The sequence below is a fragment of the Xylocopa sonorina genome, unplaced genomic scaffold (genome assembly GCF_050948175.1).
Source record: "Xylocopa sonorina isolate GNS202 unplaced genomic scaffold, iyXylSono1_principal scaffold0014, whole genome shotgun sequence".
In the NCBI taxonomy this organism is placed as follows: Eukaryota; Metazoa; Arthropoda; class Insecta; order Hymenoptera; family Apidae; genus Xylocopa; species Xylocopa sonorina.
The window spans coordinates 3,088,767-3,102,126 of record NW_027490090.1 but is presented as its reverse complement, the minus strand read 5'-3'; the positions used below and the strand labels follow the sequence as shown (position 1 = coordinate 3,102,126).

The following is a 13,360-nucleotide window of genomic DNA, read 5'->3' as shown; positions in this document are numbered from 1 at the left end:
TTCTTCACTTTGAAAAACATTAAATCGATTTAGTAGCAAGTACCATGTCAATAAGATACAAACTAGTGTTTTTTAATTCAAGATTTGGCAGAAACGAAGTTGCAGTGACTTTGCAATGAACGAGGTTAAATTTGGATCGTCGCGTCACGGATTAAGATGGGTGACCACTCGATTCAAAACGTTTTTCCGCCATTTTCGCGCCACAATTATTGACACACCAGGTATATAACACTTGAGCATGGTCGTGTTAATTATTTGAAGCTCGTTAAAATTGTTTCAGTCAGTAGTTTCTCTCAAAAATCCAAATATGACGCTATTGGTGCTTAATCATTGAGGAATAAACACATACACAGTGGTTTTTAAAGTTTCTAATCCACTTCTGTGCCTTGTAGAGACTTCATACAAGAGTCTTGACATATACACAGTGTCTCGTTAAGTTTGTGTTTAACACAGAGTGTGCTAAATCAATAAGAATGAAGAGAGCCTTAGAAAATCGTGTAGCTGTGTAGATGATGAAGAGCTGAAGAGGATGAAGCTACAGAATCGCGCAGATCCAATTACGCTGGCTCGATTAATGAAGGGCAACTGGTTTGTTCGATTTGGACCAAGCGTTTTTTTATTAAATTCTTCAGCTAGTTACTGTGTTTACAATATCTAACTGTTCTGATCGATCGATAACTTGTTGGATTGGCTCCTGATGGAATTATTATTGCTTCGATGGAATTGTTCAATTGTTTGGTAAAAAAAAAAAAAAAAGAAAAATATTCATTGCTTTCTCGCGGAATTAAACTAGTTGGAAATGAACGAACGAATGGTTTTGAGGAGAGCAGAAATTGTTTATTTGTTGTAAGAGGAGAGTTAAAGGGTCGAGGAAGGTTTAATTATGAAAAGAATGTCAGTTATGCAAGGATATTAAAATATGGAGTGCTTAATTATGACATTTGGGGCCACAGAAACTTCTAAAAAAAATATAGAAACTCTTTAAATTATATAGTTTTTTAAAATTGAATATTTATTTATTCATCACAAAATCATGAACATTTCAGTCCACATATCAGTCTCAGATGATTATTTATCCATAAAATCGACAGTTAGTTCCTCGAGCCATCGCAGAGCGCGTTATAAGTTCCATGGCGTCCCTCTTTTATCCCTTCAGGAGCTTGGAGGTGGTGGTAATCGAGGCGTTCACGTCGAATCTCATTACTTCCTCTGTCGCTGGTCGTTGCTGTAGCCCAACTCGAAGAAATCTTTCAGCACAGCGTCGAACGTAACCGTAACAATGCCCTCCACCCTCATGCGCGTCACTGCAATTAGAAAGGAAGTTATTACTGGGAGCTGCGCATAACTTCGACGACGGTTCCAGCAGAGCCCTGGGGAGAGAATGAACCGCGTCTACGGAGGTTCGCACCGTTTTATTTCGCGTTACACCCCTGGGAATTTAAGGTCGTCGCTCAATGGAGTCCTCTCTGCGTCGTTATTTAACTGTTGGACTGTTGGTATTCATGATTAATTATGGTCGTTGGGTTTTTTTCAGGGAGATGGATCGATAGATTATTTTGGTTTGACATCTACTCGATGAAAATAATAATTAATTATTATTTCTGAAAATAGAATCTTGGAACTTAAAATATTGCACACTATTGTAATTTTCTTTTTGGTCTTGTATATGTTGGTTTTGAAGTTTTAAGTGAAATTTTTTGGAATATTTACTTACGTTCTCTTCCACCACCAGTGGCTAATATCGTTGGATCAATTAACTCTGGCCTTCTTCCGGTTAACCAGGCTGTTAATCGTTGCAGCGTTGAGGAGGACTCTGGTGTGTATATTGACACCCTGTAGAATTTTATCGTGCTATGTGTAATTGTTTTTTTAGTAGAAATTTCTTGCAAATTTTTGGTAAAATTACAATTATATAAAATACAATTATAAATACAATTATATAAAATTAAAATTGTTCAAAATTCCTAGTAAAATTCTTGACACAATATACAATATTTCTCGAAATTTATTATAAACTTTCTGACAAAATTCTAAAAAAGTTAAGGCCAGAATAAAAATTTCTACTTTATGGTAAAACAAAGTTCGATAGCAAACGAATTTATTCTGATAAAATTTTAAAAAAATTCCTACTTCATTGCAAAAGAAATTTCGATAGGAAACAAATTTTTTCTGATCAAATTCTTCTCATAAAATTCTAAAAAAATTCCTGATTTTAATTTTAAACCCAAAATAAAAATGTCTACTTTATTGCAAAAGAAATTGCGAAGGCAAACGAATTTTTTTTCTGATAAAATTCTAAAAAAATCCCTGATCTTAATTTTAAGCCCAGAATAAAAATTGCGATGGCAAACGAATTTTTCTGATCGCCTTCTTCGCACAAAGGATAAACCGGCTTTCCACTGATAAACTTAATTACACAGTGTGACGTAATTAGGTTGAAAAAAATGCTGGAATACCAAACGATCATCCGGTTACAATATAATACCTTTTCACGTGGTGACCCGCTTTCAGTGGCAAATGACATACTCCATATCCCCTGATAACGTCATGACCAAAAGTGTCCAACCCGTAGATCGACATTATTAACTGAGGCCCTGCGACGTAATTTAATTTCAGAGAAAACTCGTCACATTTGTTATTTAATATTCGAGAAAATATTCACCAGTGAAATTACAATTTTCGTTTAATAATTAACATTTTCTGTGCCAACACTAAATGGCACCCAGAAAGGATCAAAAATAGCAAAAATGTTCGATTTTAATTTATATTTGCATCCACAAAAATAAAAAAAAATTCCATGAATTAAAAAAGAAGTAATTAAAATTAAATATAATCAACTTTACTCACATCCATAAGGGTTGCTACTCTTAAACGTGACATCTATGGGAAAATTCCAAACAGCCAAATTTCGTGGATCACTGCTGCATCTACACATCTGTGTCAGACCCTCTTCGATACCCTGATCGATCGATACAGTCGATATTATCACCCAAAAAAAATAAAAAAAATAATTAGACTTCATTTACTCACAGCAACGACGCTCCATTCAGGACCAAAATGGAAGCCATACTTGCAGTAAGCATTGTTGGTATCGTAGAACTCGGCATGCTCGATCGATCCAACGATCGACAAAAAGAATTCACCCTCAACTGCCATTCTAAACCCTCTACAACGATTCTACTCGTCTCAAACCTTAAAACTTCAGCTTCAAAACGAAAAAATCGCCGTTGAACGTGCCACAAAGTCACTGACACGATCGTAGAAACGGTTTACGTGATTATTTGTTGTGAGAATCGGTTGTCGTAGCAACGAAGCATGCGCCACGATTTTCTGGCACGCGTCGCCAGTTTCAGGACAAAAGACAACGGGTGGCTCGAATTTTCCCTGTCAGAGGACGTCAGTTAAGCGAGCTAATTACCCGACGTGTCGCATTGTCTCGTTTTCTGACGCGACATTAAACATTGCAGGCAATTAGCGATCGAAATTTCGACTGGCAAAACTCGTTTAATTAAATTTCATGCAGTTGGAGTGCAGAAAGAGTCGTCTTTTTCAATTAAAAAGTCGATACTTTTGACATATGTGACGCTGGGAGGTGGGTTGGGGCACCCATTGCTGCACCCAAGGCTCTGCTGTCCTCTACAAACAATTAAAAATGTAATTTGTAGAGAAAATTTTGTTGTAGATTGAGTTTCTGATGAGAAAAAGCAATTAATGAGTTTGTAAGAAGAGAAAAATGAGTTTTATATTGGGTGACATGAAACTACCATCATTTTTCCATCAGCTGGTAATAGAAAATAAAATTCTACATCTTTATTGAGCAATTCTCTGCTGATTTTGACAGAAAATCTTCCTTTATCGGTCATTTACCTTAAAATTATCCTCATCTGTACATAATTTCATGATTTTTTTAAATTATAAAGGCTGAGACGTTAATTTTTATGATAATTTTGAGATTAAATAGAGGTTTGCGACATGAATTTTCTTAATTAACTGGTTTCTTCTGTGGATAATTCTAAAAACATCAAAAAAGTTGCGAATACCTACATTATCGACACCAATAAAAGACTAAAGTGACCATAAACGACAAATCTAAATTTATTGCAGACATTAACTGTGTTTTATGAATGAAACCAAGCTTGTTTACTAACAAAACACGATAAATCACTCTTAATGTATTTTGTTAAACAAAATTTGTCGTTTCTTCGATTTAATTAATTTGATTTCGTGCCAGAATTGTTTGTTATTCAATTATAAAGCAAAAGTAGATATTTTCTGTGCATTTTCAGACCAGAATCAAAGTAATTGATTGCTATTTTCTTTCAATAACTCTGCAAGCCTCAGAAAAATTGCGATTACCTACATTATCGACACCAATGAAGGATAAAATTGGCCATAAACGACAAATCTAAATTTATTGCAGACATTAACTGTGTTTTATGAATGAAACCAAAAGTAGAAAGCGTTGAAACTATAAATTTCAGCAAGAAGCATCACATAAAAGCACAATAAATCACTTTTAATGGGTTTTGGGAATTGAAATTTATCGTTTTTTCGATTTAATTATTTTCATTTCGAGCCAGAAGTATTTGTTATTCAATTATAAAGCAAAAATGGACATTTTCTATGCATTTTCATGATAAATCGATGCATAAAAGTTGAAAAATGAATTATTGTTATTCAATTATAAAGCAAAAATCGACATTTTCTGTGCATTTTCATGACAAATCGATGCATAAAAGTCGAGAAATGACTGAAAAAAGGGGACCAAGCACGGCTGTCTTTAAACATTTTATTTATTCCTCGTATAATTAACAGGAAATGATAACGTACGATCGTAATTAGTGGTATCTAAAAAAGCTATACAATTACGGTTGTGTCCTACATTGTGAACGATGCATTATGTACAGAAGGCTCAGTCCCGACAGAGAAGCGTGCAACCACGACACACCAATTTCCACGACTCTGTACACGATTTAAAAATGAACACGCTGGCGTGCGCGAGCTGCGACAGCCTTCTCTATCGACACGTGGAAGTTTCCTGCGTTACCAACAGGCGATAATGCGCCACGTGGTCCTGAAGAACCTCTTACAGTCCTCAGAAACCCTTCAGCTGGCTCGAAAAGCCCAAATTGCTCGCCTTTTGCCTCTACTGCCAGCCCAACACATCCGTCGAGACGATGAAAACGCGTCGACGATCCTGTTTTTACTCAGTTTTCGTGGTTTTTCTATTTCTAAGCAACCCTTCTCTCGTCCTGGAACGTCATGTTCCACGTTCCACGGTCACGTAACGCAAATCTACCTGGAAAATTAGTCGTGGCCCTCGATCGCCACGTTTGGGCACGCACGACGATTAAACTACGAGATCGTTTATGGTTCCTCGAGTGGTGGCCGCTTGTTCAGCGTCTTCTTGATCGAATCGAACACGTTTACTGGCCACTGGCGATCTCCTTCATGCGATTCAGGGCAGAGCCAGCCTTGAACCAGGATATCTGCTGCTCGTTCATCGTGTGGTTCAGTGTGATGCTGTCCACCTTGCCATCCTTGTGCTTGATCTCTGCTTTCACTGGCTGAAAATGGTCAAAATGGGTCAGATCAGCGTTTACAACATTCATTTCAACCAATCTGGTGGTTAAAATCAAGGAATACCTTGCCAGGAGCCAAATCCTTCAACCCCAACAGGCTGATCTTGTCAGTGGGCTCGATTTTGTCGTAGTCACTGGGATTGGCGAAGGTCAGAGGCAGCAGACCTTGTTTCTTCAGGTTCGTTTCGTGGATACGAGCGAAACTCTTCACGATTATGGCTCTGCCACCAAGATGTCTTGGCTCTAAAGCTGCGTGCTCCCTGGACGAACCTTCTCCGTAGTTCTCGTCACCAACTGCCACCCATTTGACGCCATTCTTCTTGTAGTGCCTTGCCACGTCTGGTACCTTGCCCCATTCGCCAGTTAATTGGTTCTTCACCTTGTTCATCTCGCCGTTCTCTGCATTTACAGCTCTGAAAGGTTGTGCAAATGCATTTGGGGTCAGTTGGAGTGCTTTTACGGTGGTTTTGGGCAGGGTTTGACTGCAGTTACCCTATGAACATGTTGTTCGAGATGTTGTCCAAGTGGCCACGATATTTCAGCCATGGACCAGCCGCTGAGATGTGGTCTGTCGTGCATTTGCCTTTCACTTTGATCAGAATCGTCATGTCTGTCAGGTCCTTCTTGTCCCACTTGTCGAACGGCTCCAGCAGTTGCAGTCGCTCGCTTTTTGGGCTCACGTCGACCTTCACTTTGCTTCCATCGGCTGGTGGAGCGTCGTAGGTCTCCATGCCAGGGTCGAAACCGCGATTTGGCAGCTCGTCACCTGGAAAAACACGATTTGTAATCAATTCTCGAGCGATTTTTATCAGATAAGCAGCTAAATTTGTTGATCCAAGCACTTCAGATGTCACTTTGGTGTCTGTGCTCTTAATTACTGCTCTTTTGATTCGTCGCGAGCAAAGTTCGCTGCCACAAAACATCTTGCGAAAGTTTAACGAAGGACTTTGGTCGTTTTACAGAAAAGCAATTTCATTTTGATGGTCGTACGAGCGATCTGCTGCGATTGAGCAATTAACGAGCCAGATAAAGTAATCAGTTTGACGAATATTTACACAACGCGATGTGTAATTTGGCACGAGGCGGTCCACAGTATTTTTAATACTGTAAACAGCCAATGTCAGCCGCGATTATTCTGAACGCAGACCTTTCTGGTGCATTGTGAAACGTCTGCGTTTAATTACCGCCTAACTGGCAGCCATCTTGGTGCCTTTTGTTGCTAACATGCATATTTCAACTGACTGAGTTGCAAAAGTAGACAACTCATTAGAATTTGAAACAAATTGAGACTCTGTCGCGTTAATTGGGTGGTCAATTTTGAGGTTTTGCCATTCTGCATCGAAATGCAAATGGTCAGAAGCAAATTGACGTTGTTTAAGGGTAAATTAGAAGTCATTTTGTGGTCTGAGTGCATTGCAATCGATGTTGTAATTAGTTAGACGCGAATGACTGGCACTAACCGTACGGATCTTTCAAAAGAAACTCTTTTCCGTCCTTGGCCTTCAGTTTATCGGTCACTGGGTTAAAGTCTAGCCTGCCAGCGATCGAAAGGGCAGTGACAAGTTCAGGGCTGGTGACGAAAGCGTGCGTAGCCGGGTTGGCATCGTTTCGACCCGTGAAATTTCGATTGTACGAGGTGACTATTGTGTTCTTGTCGCCTTTCTTGATGTCCCTGCGATCCCATTGGCCGATGCAGGGCCCGCAAGCGTTCGCCAGGACGACGCCACCGAAGTCTCGCAAGATTTTCGCCTGTGACATACGTCAATTTCAGTTTTAACACCCTGTAGAACTTAAAAAGATATTTTCTAGCTTACTGTATGGTTGGCTGGGTTGCACTGTGCTTTTGGAATTTTTTTTTAACCGTAAACTCAAGAGAAAAAAGGATTCTGACAGTTTTAAGTAATGCCTGCTCTGAATTTTTACTGCTCTTATTGGGATTGCCATTTTTTTAGCTTTTGGCATAGTAAAATATGTTTTAAGCACTCTAAACTATTGAACTATTGCACGATAAGGTATGTCAAAGATTCCCACGCCAATTAGCTATTTTTTCCCACCCACAGTGGAAATATATCGAAAACCAAATTAAGAACTGGCGTGGGCAGGCGTCTCTTGTTGTGTACCAATGCTTGGCGCTGCTCCAAGGAAACTATGCAACCTCAGCCGCGGAATTTCTTATCGCACCACTATTTTCGAAGCAAACTTACGATCCCATCGCGTTCGATGGTGGCGCGAATCTGCTCAGAGCCTGGCGTGACATTGAACGTGGACTTCGCCTTCAAACCGTTGTCCAGAGCCTGTTTCGCGATGTTCGCGCATCGACCCATGTCCTCGTAAGAGCTGTTCGTGCAGGACCCAATCAGCCCAACCTTGATCTCGTTTGGCCAGCCGTTCTTCTTGGCAGTTTCACCTGATCAACAATAATTAGAAACAATGTACACTGTGTCGCCACTGATTCATCGATTCCTGCAATTCCAAGCAGTCCAACTGGTCAGCAATGCCTGCACTCACCCAGTTTAGAGATGGGATGAGCCAGGTCAGGTGTGAAAGGTCCATTCACATGCGGTTCCAAGGTGTTTAGGTCCAATTCGATGACCTGATCGTACTTAGCGTTATGGTCAGCAGTCAAAAGGGTGTCTTTGTGCTGATTAGCAGTGTTTGCAATGTCAGCACGACCAGTGGCCTTCAGATAGTCCTGCATTCGACGGTTGTAGGGGAAGATCGAGGTGGTGGCACCAATTTCTGCCCCCATGTTGCATATCGTAGCCATCCCTGTGCAGCTGATGCTGTCCACGCCTGGTCCAAAGTACTCTACGATAGCTCCAGTGCCTCCTTTCACTGTCAGGATGCCAGCAACCTTTAGGATGATGTCTTTGGGGCTGGTCCAGCCCTTCAGACTGCCTGTCAGCTTCACTCCAATCACTTTGGGGCATTTTAACTCCCATGGTATGTTCGCCATCACGTCCACAGCGTCTGCGCCACCTACGCCGATGCAAAGACAGCCTAAACCGCCGCCATTGGGCGTGTGAGAGTCAGTGCCGATCATCAGTAAGCCAGGGAACGCGTAGTTCTCCAAAATGATCTGGTGGATGATCCCAGAGCCAGGATTCCAGAAACCAACGCCGTATTTCGCGCCAGCTGTCTTCAGGAAGTTGTACACTTCTTTGTTGATGTCCTTGGCGCGTTTTAAGTCCTGGTCACCGCCGATTTGGGCTTCGATTAGATGGTCGCAGTGGATTGTTGAGGGCACTGCCACTTTTGGCAGTCCTGTGGGACGTAGAACACTTTTTAGGGCTGCTTTTGATGCCAATAAGGACTCTTCTGGTGTGGACAAGGGTTGCAGAGGGAATTTTACAGGATTCTAAGTTGCAGATTGGAAAATTTGAGTCCAATTGCAGTGTAATATCGAAATCACCAGGATGGTAAGGTTTGTGCGTCCAAATTTCTACTCTATCTTCCTTTTAAGGCAGTTTTGTGACCCCAATAAGGAATCTTCTGATGTGGGTAGGGGTTATAGGGTTAATTGTGCAGGATTCTAAGTTGCAGATTGCGAAATTTGAGGACAATTGCAGTGTAAAGTCCAAATTATAGGATTTATAAAGTTTGTACGTCCAAATTTCTTCAAATTTTCAATTACCAGAGCTGATAAATTGCAACATTGCCATCTGAGCAGTGGCGTCCTGCATTGCCACGCGATCAGGTCGCAATCTGAGGTAACTTGTGCCACGAACGATGTCCTGTTTCTCTGGTTCATCCAGATGAGAGTACAACACTTTCTCTGATAAAGTCAATGGTCGATCCAATCTGCAACAATTCAAATTTCAAATTTCCCGCTCGAGTGACGAGTGGACTTAACTTTAATTTGAGACTTAAAAAGTACTCTAAAATACCTTCTTTTGACGACTTTCAGGTTCTCCTCCAATTGGTTGTACGGAAGATAATTGTTCGAGTCGAATTTCGACATGGCCACCTTTTGGGCGGCAAAATTCAAAGCGCTCGCGCTGAAACATCGTTGCTGGAGGTCTGCTGTGAAAACAGCCAATCTCTGCAATAAACAATTAATTTATTAATAATTAATAAACACAAATTCGAATTAATTTGAAGCCACTTTTTATCTAAAAAAAAAAAATAAAACAAAATAAAATAATGGATTTTGCAAATGAATTATGAAATATAGTAAAAGAAAATTAAACAATTAATTTATTCAACTGCAAATACTACCAATCTGTACAATAAACAATTAATTATTTAATTAATTAATATGGACAAATTGAAATTAATTCATTGTCGCTTTTTACTTAAAAAAAAGAAAGAAAAACGATGTATCTTGTAAATAAATTACAAAACAACGTAAAAAAAATGTTGACCAATTAGTATATTGCTAAACTAATTAGTAAATTAATATAGAAAAATTCGAATTGATTCAAACTTGCTTTTTACCAGAAAAAAAAGAAAAAAACATGTATCTTGTAAATAAATTACAAAACATCGTAAAATAAAGTTAAACAATTACTTAATTAACGTGTAAAAATTCCAATTAATACAAAGTGGCGTCTGATTGAAGAAAAACAACGAATCTCGCGATCAAATCGCGAGAATTGATAAACAATTAATTAACTAATTGATTGATTGATTATTCAAATATTCAAATTGAATCGTAGCCGCGTTTTTTTTTCTTTAAGGAAACGAACGAGTCTCGTAAATAAATTGCGAAACATCGTGAAAGAAAGTTAATTGACACGGTTTGCGTAATTAGAAGGCACATAACGAGCGCGTGGAACGTTTATTGACAGTAGAATTTAATTAGAGATAAGCAGAGGCTATAAATATTTCCACCCGCCATTCTATTCTTGTTTAAACGCTGTTTGAACGTATCGTTGACTACAACTCAGTAAAAATAACGACTCGAGAATGCGATAGAGGAATAACTATGTTATAGTTGCATTTTAGTATGCGTTTAAATGGCTCGTCTATCAGTTATGTAATTTGTGCATGAACCTAATTTTCGTCACGTTCGATCATAACTTTTAGGTTAGAATGTTCAATAAAAAAAAAAAAGAAAAAAATTGAAAATCGATCGTCAGTGAAAATTTTGGTCAGATTGGAGCATAATTTTTGGATTAGAATCTTAAAAAAAATAAAAAAAATTGATACTGGATCATCATCAAAATTTTTCTCGCATTGCATCACAATTTTCAGGTAAAAACCTGCAAAAAAAAATTAAAACACAATCACAACTTAACATCCACACACACAGCAATCATCTCTCCAATTCCATCTGCCATTTATTAAGTCCCATCGCGATGTCAGTCAACCTAACCTAAAATCAACTCGCAAAAAGCTAGCAAACCATATCTACCACCTCGAGACGAATTACATAACACGCGAAATTATCTCTCATTCTTATCTTCGTGTCTTATCTGCGTTACTAAATCATCTGAGACCTTCAAAATGCGCAATTTCTCTCAAACAATGTCACTGATAGCGTTCAAACCTCAAAATTTCCAAAAAACACGTCAACAAATGCAAAACTGCCCACAAATAAAGCAATTTCAAGCAAGGCAATCGCATTTTTGGGTGTTCTAAAAGCGATCGATATTGTCTGCAGCTCCAAAACGATACGATTGACCTTGGCAATAAGGTCAAAATGAAGATGGTTATTTTTTAAGGTCGAAGTGGTTGGCGAAAATGGTCGTACCTGGCCCTGAAGGACTCGAACGCAGTAGGACATCGTCGAGAATGGTAGTTTTTTAAGTCTCCAGGCTCGATTTGTGGTGTTGGTTCACGTTTAAAGGGACGCAGGCGCGAGTTGGATTAATTGCGGATCGCTTCTTCTCTCGTGGCAGTCCTTCTCAAACCGGCCACCAGAGAACTGAGGAGTACTGCTCGGTTTTGGGGCTTTGTGACCGCGTAGAAGGGTCTTGCGCATGCGCTTTTATTGTCAAATGCGATATCAGTTCGTGGAAGAACGCGAGAAGACGGTAGCGTCCTCTGAGGTCGATAAAAAAGCACTCTTTTGGTATTGTAGAGGGTTACTGCTCGGTTTTGGTACTTTGTGACCGTGTAAAGAGGTTTTGCGCATCCGTTTTTGTCGTCAGATGAGATATCGGTCCATGGCAGAAGATATGAACATGGTGGTGTCCTCTGAGGTAGGTAAAAAGGGTCTCCTTTTGGTATTGTAGGGTTCTCGTTTGGTATAGTAGAGGACTACTGTATCGTGATGAGTAAAGCAGAGAACTGCTGTATTATGGTGTGTAAACTAAAGAAGTACAGTTTCGTGGTATGGTACAGATTGGGGTAATTCGATTTTTGAGCATTGTTTTTGAAAATTTTACAGTATTGTGGTATGTAAAATAGAGAATTATAGCATTGTGGTATGTAAAGTAGAGATAAGTAAGATAAGTAAAGAAGACCAAAGCAGTTGTGCAACAACCTTTTTCGATAATTCGACCTGATAACAATTTCAGCAAACTTTGATTAGGTTAATTTGATCTCGAAATCAAATATGGCATCTATTATGTCACTTATAGGCCACGTGACTGCTGTCATTGGCCTGGTGACGCCTTATTTGGAGGCGTACACAATGGCAGACGTGCTAAATCTAATCTGACAAGATCGAAACCGCGATAGACACGAAAAATCCGCTTAATTTCGATTTCATAACTGAAGTAAGTCACGAAATGGGCACAGCCATGTCCAATATGGAGAATAAAGGAACGAAAACGAAAGTCGAGTCGTTTGGGCGACGACAATGGCCTCTGAGGAATCAGTTTTCGCAATTCTTTGGATTCCATTTGTTGTTATTTCGATTTGAGAAATATTTTTGTCATCATTGAGGGTTTCATTTTAATTTTGTGACTAATTTGAAGGCTTTGTGATTTGTAAATGCAAAGAAAAAATTTTCTAAATCTTCAATCTTTCTTATTAAATTTTTTTTCCCAAATTTTGTCCTTGTAGAACAGTTTTTGCGTTTTTCTGCAATTTTTTTTTATCTCTGTGACCAATTTAGAAAGCTTTTTGCGATTCACAATTGAAAAATGACAAATTTTGTTATTGTAGAATACTTTTTGAGTTTTTTTTACAATTTTTAAAAACCCTAAACGAGTACTTTTGTAAGTTTTGTTAGACACTAGATGGCAGACAACCTCTCGAGCATTTTCTGATGACTTGCGGAACGCATTTCGATTGAAATCGTCCACTAAACACCTTCGTGGACAGAAAAAGCAATCACAAGCAGCTTAGTTGTAATAAAAAGGCACTAATTGTGTTTCTACAAGGACGTACAAGATGGACAATTACTTTTAAATGTTTAACCTGCAATAAACAATGTTTTATTGCTGCTAGTAATTAAAGATTGCTAAAGATTCTGTCATCGATTGTTCAGAGACAGATGACAAGCCTCGCATCGTTCCAGAATTCGCTCAGCCATCTTGGATCATAGAAGATGATCTAAATGGCCATTTCGTATTCCGCGCGAGCGTTACCAATGTCCCATTTCGATCTGCGGACGCAACGCGCTTCTCAGAATGCGTAGGAACAATGGTTAATCAGAAACCTGGCGCGATCCACCAGGTGACACGAAAATTCGCAACGAAAATCGAATAAACCTGTCCTGAGAAAATTTATGCGCCCCAACAGTCTCTGAACAGGTTAATCCGAGGTTAAACCAGCGATTTTCGGTTCGTTACGAGTCGACATCGACTCTGCGTAACCTCAAATAAATTTTAAACAAATATTTTTCATAAAAAATATGAAATTTGTCGACATTTTTGAGGCAAAAC

General features: G+C 39.1%; 2 protein-coding genes across 2 annotated transcripts; both read right to left on the bottom strand.

Annotated features, from left to right (window-relative positions):
- Window positions 1-1,189: 1,189 nt before the first annotated feature.
- LOC143431866 (B9 domain-containing protein 1) lies at window positions 1,190-3,156 on the bottom strand. The gene is made up of 5 exons (XM_076908847.1): window positions 3,031-3,156; window positions 2,848-2,959; window positions 2,486-2,594; window positions 1,715-1,833; window positions 1,190-1,304 (listed from the first exon to the last, which is right to left on the bottom strand). The coding sequence occupies exons 1-5, from the start codon at window positions 3,154-3,156 to the stop codon at window positions 1,201-1,203; spliced, it is 570 nt and encodes a 189-aa protein (XP_076764962.1). The 3' UTR covers window positions 1,190-1,200.
- A 2,231-nt stretch (window positions 3,157-5,387) lies between these two features.
- On the bottom strand, window positions 5,388-11,427 carry LOC143431820 (putative aconitate hydratase, mitochondrial). The gene is made up of 9 exons (XM_076908771.1): window positions 11,278-11,427; window positions 9,470-9,624; window positions 9,217-9,383; window positions 8,091-8,846; window positions 7,787-7,989; window positions 7,043-7,331; window positions 6,075-6,348; window positions 5,647-5,995; window positions 5,388-5,567 (listed from the first exon to the last, which is right to left on the bottom strand). The coding sequence occupies exons 1-9, from the start codon at window positions 11,308-11,310 to the stop codon at window positions 5,427-5,429; spliced, it is 2,367 nt and encodes a 788-aa protein (XP_076764886.1). The 5' UTR covers window positions 11,311-11,427; the 3' UTR covers window positions 5,388-5,426.
- Window positions 11,428-13,360: the final 1,933 nt, after the last annotated feature.

Bases quoted from the DNA above. Each gene is read 5' to 3' on its own strand.
- LOC143431866 (XM_076908847.1), bottom strand. From the start codon at position 3,156: ATGGCAGTTGAGGGTGAATTCTTTTTGTCGATCGTTGGATCGATCGAG. The intron at 2,960-3,030 runs GTGAGTAAATGA...TCGATCGATCAG, and splicing joins CTGAATGGAGCGTCGTTGCT to GGTATCGAAGAGGGTCTGAC. The intron at 2,595-2,847 runs GTGAGTAAAGTT...ATTACGTCGCAG, and splicing joins GAGTAGCAACCCTTATGGAT to GGCCTCAGTTAATAATGTCG.
- LOC143431820 (XM_076908771.1), bottom strand. From the start codon at position 11,310: ATGTCCTACTGCGTTCGAGTCCTTCAGGGCCAG. The intron at 8,847-9,216 runs GTAATTGAAAAT...TACGTCCCACAG, and splicing joins GTTGCAATTTATCAGCTCTG to GACTGCCAAAAGTGGCAGTG. The intron at 7,990-8,090 runs GTGAGTGCAGGC...ATTGTTGATCAG, and splicing joins TCATCCCATCTCTAAACTGG to GTGAAACTGCCAAGAAGAAC.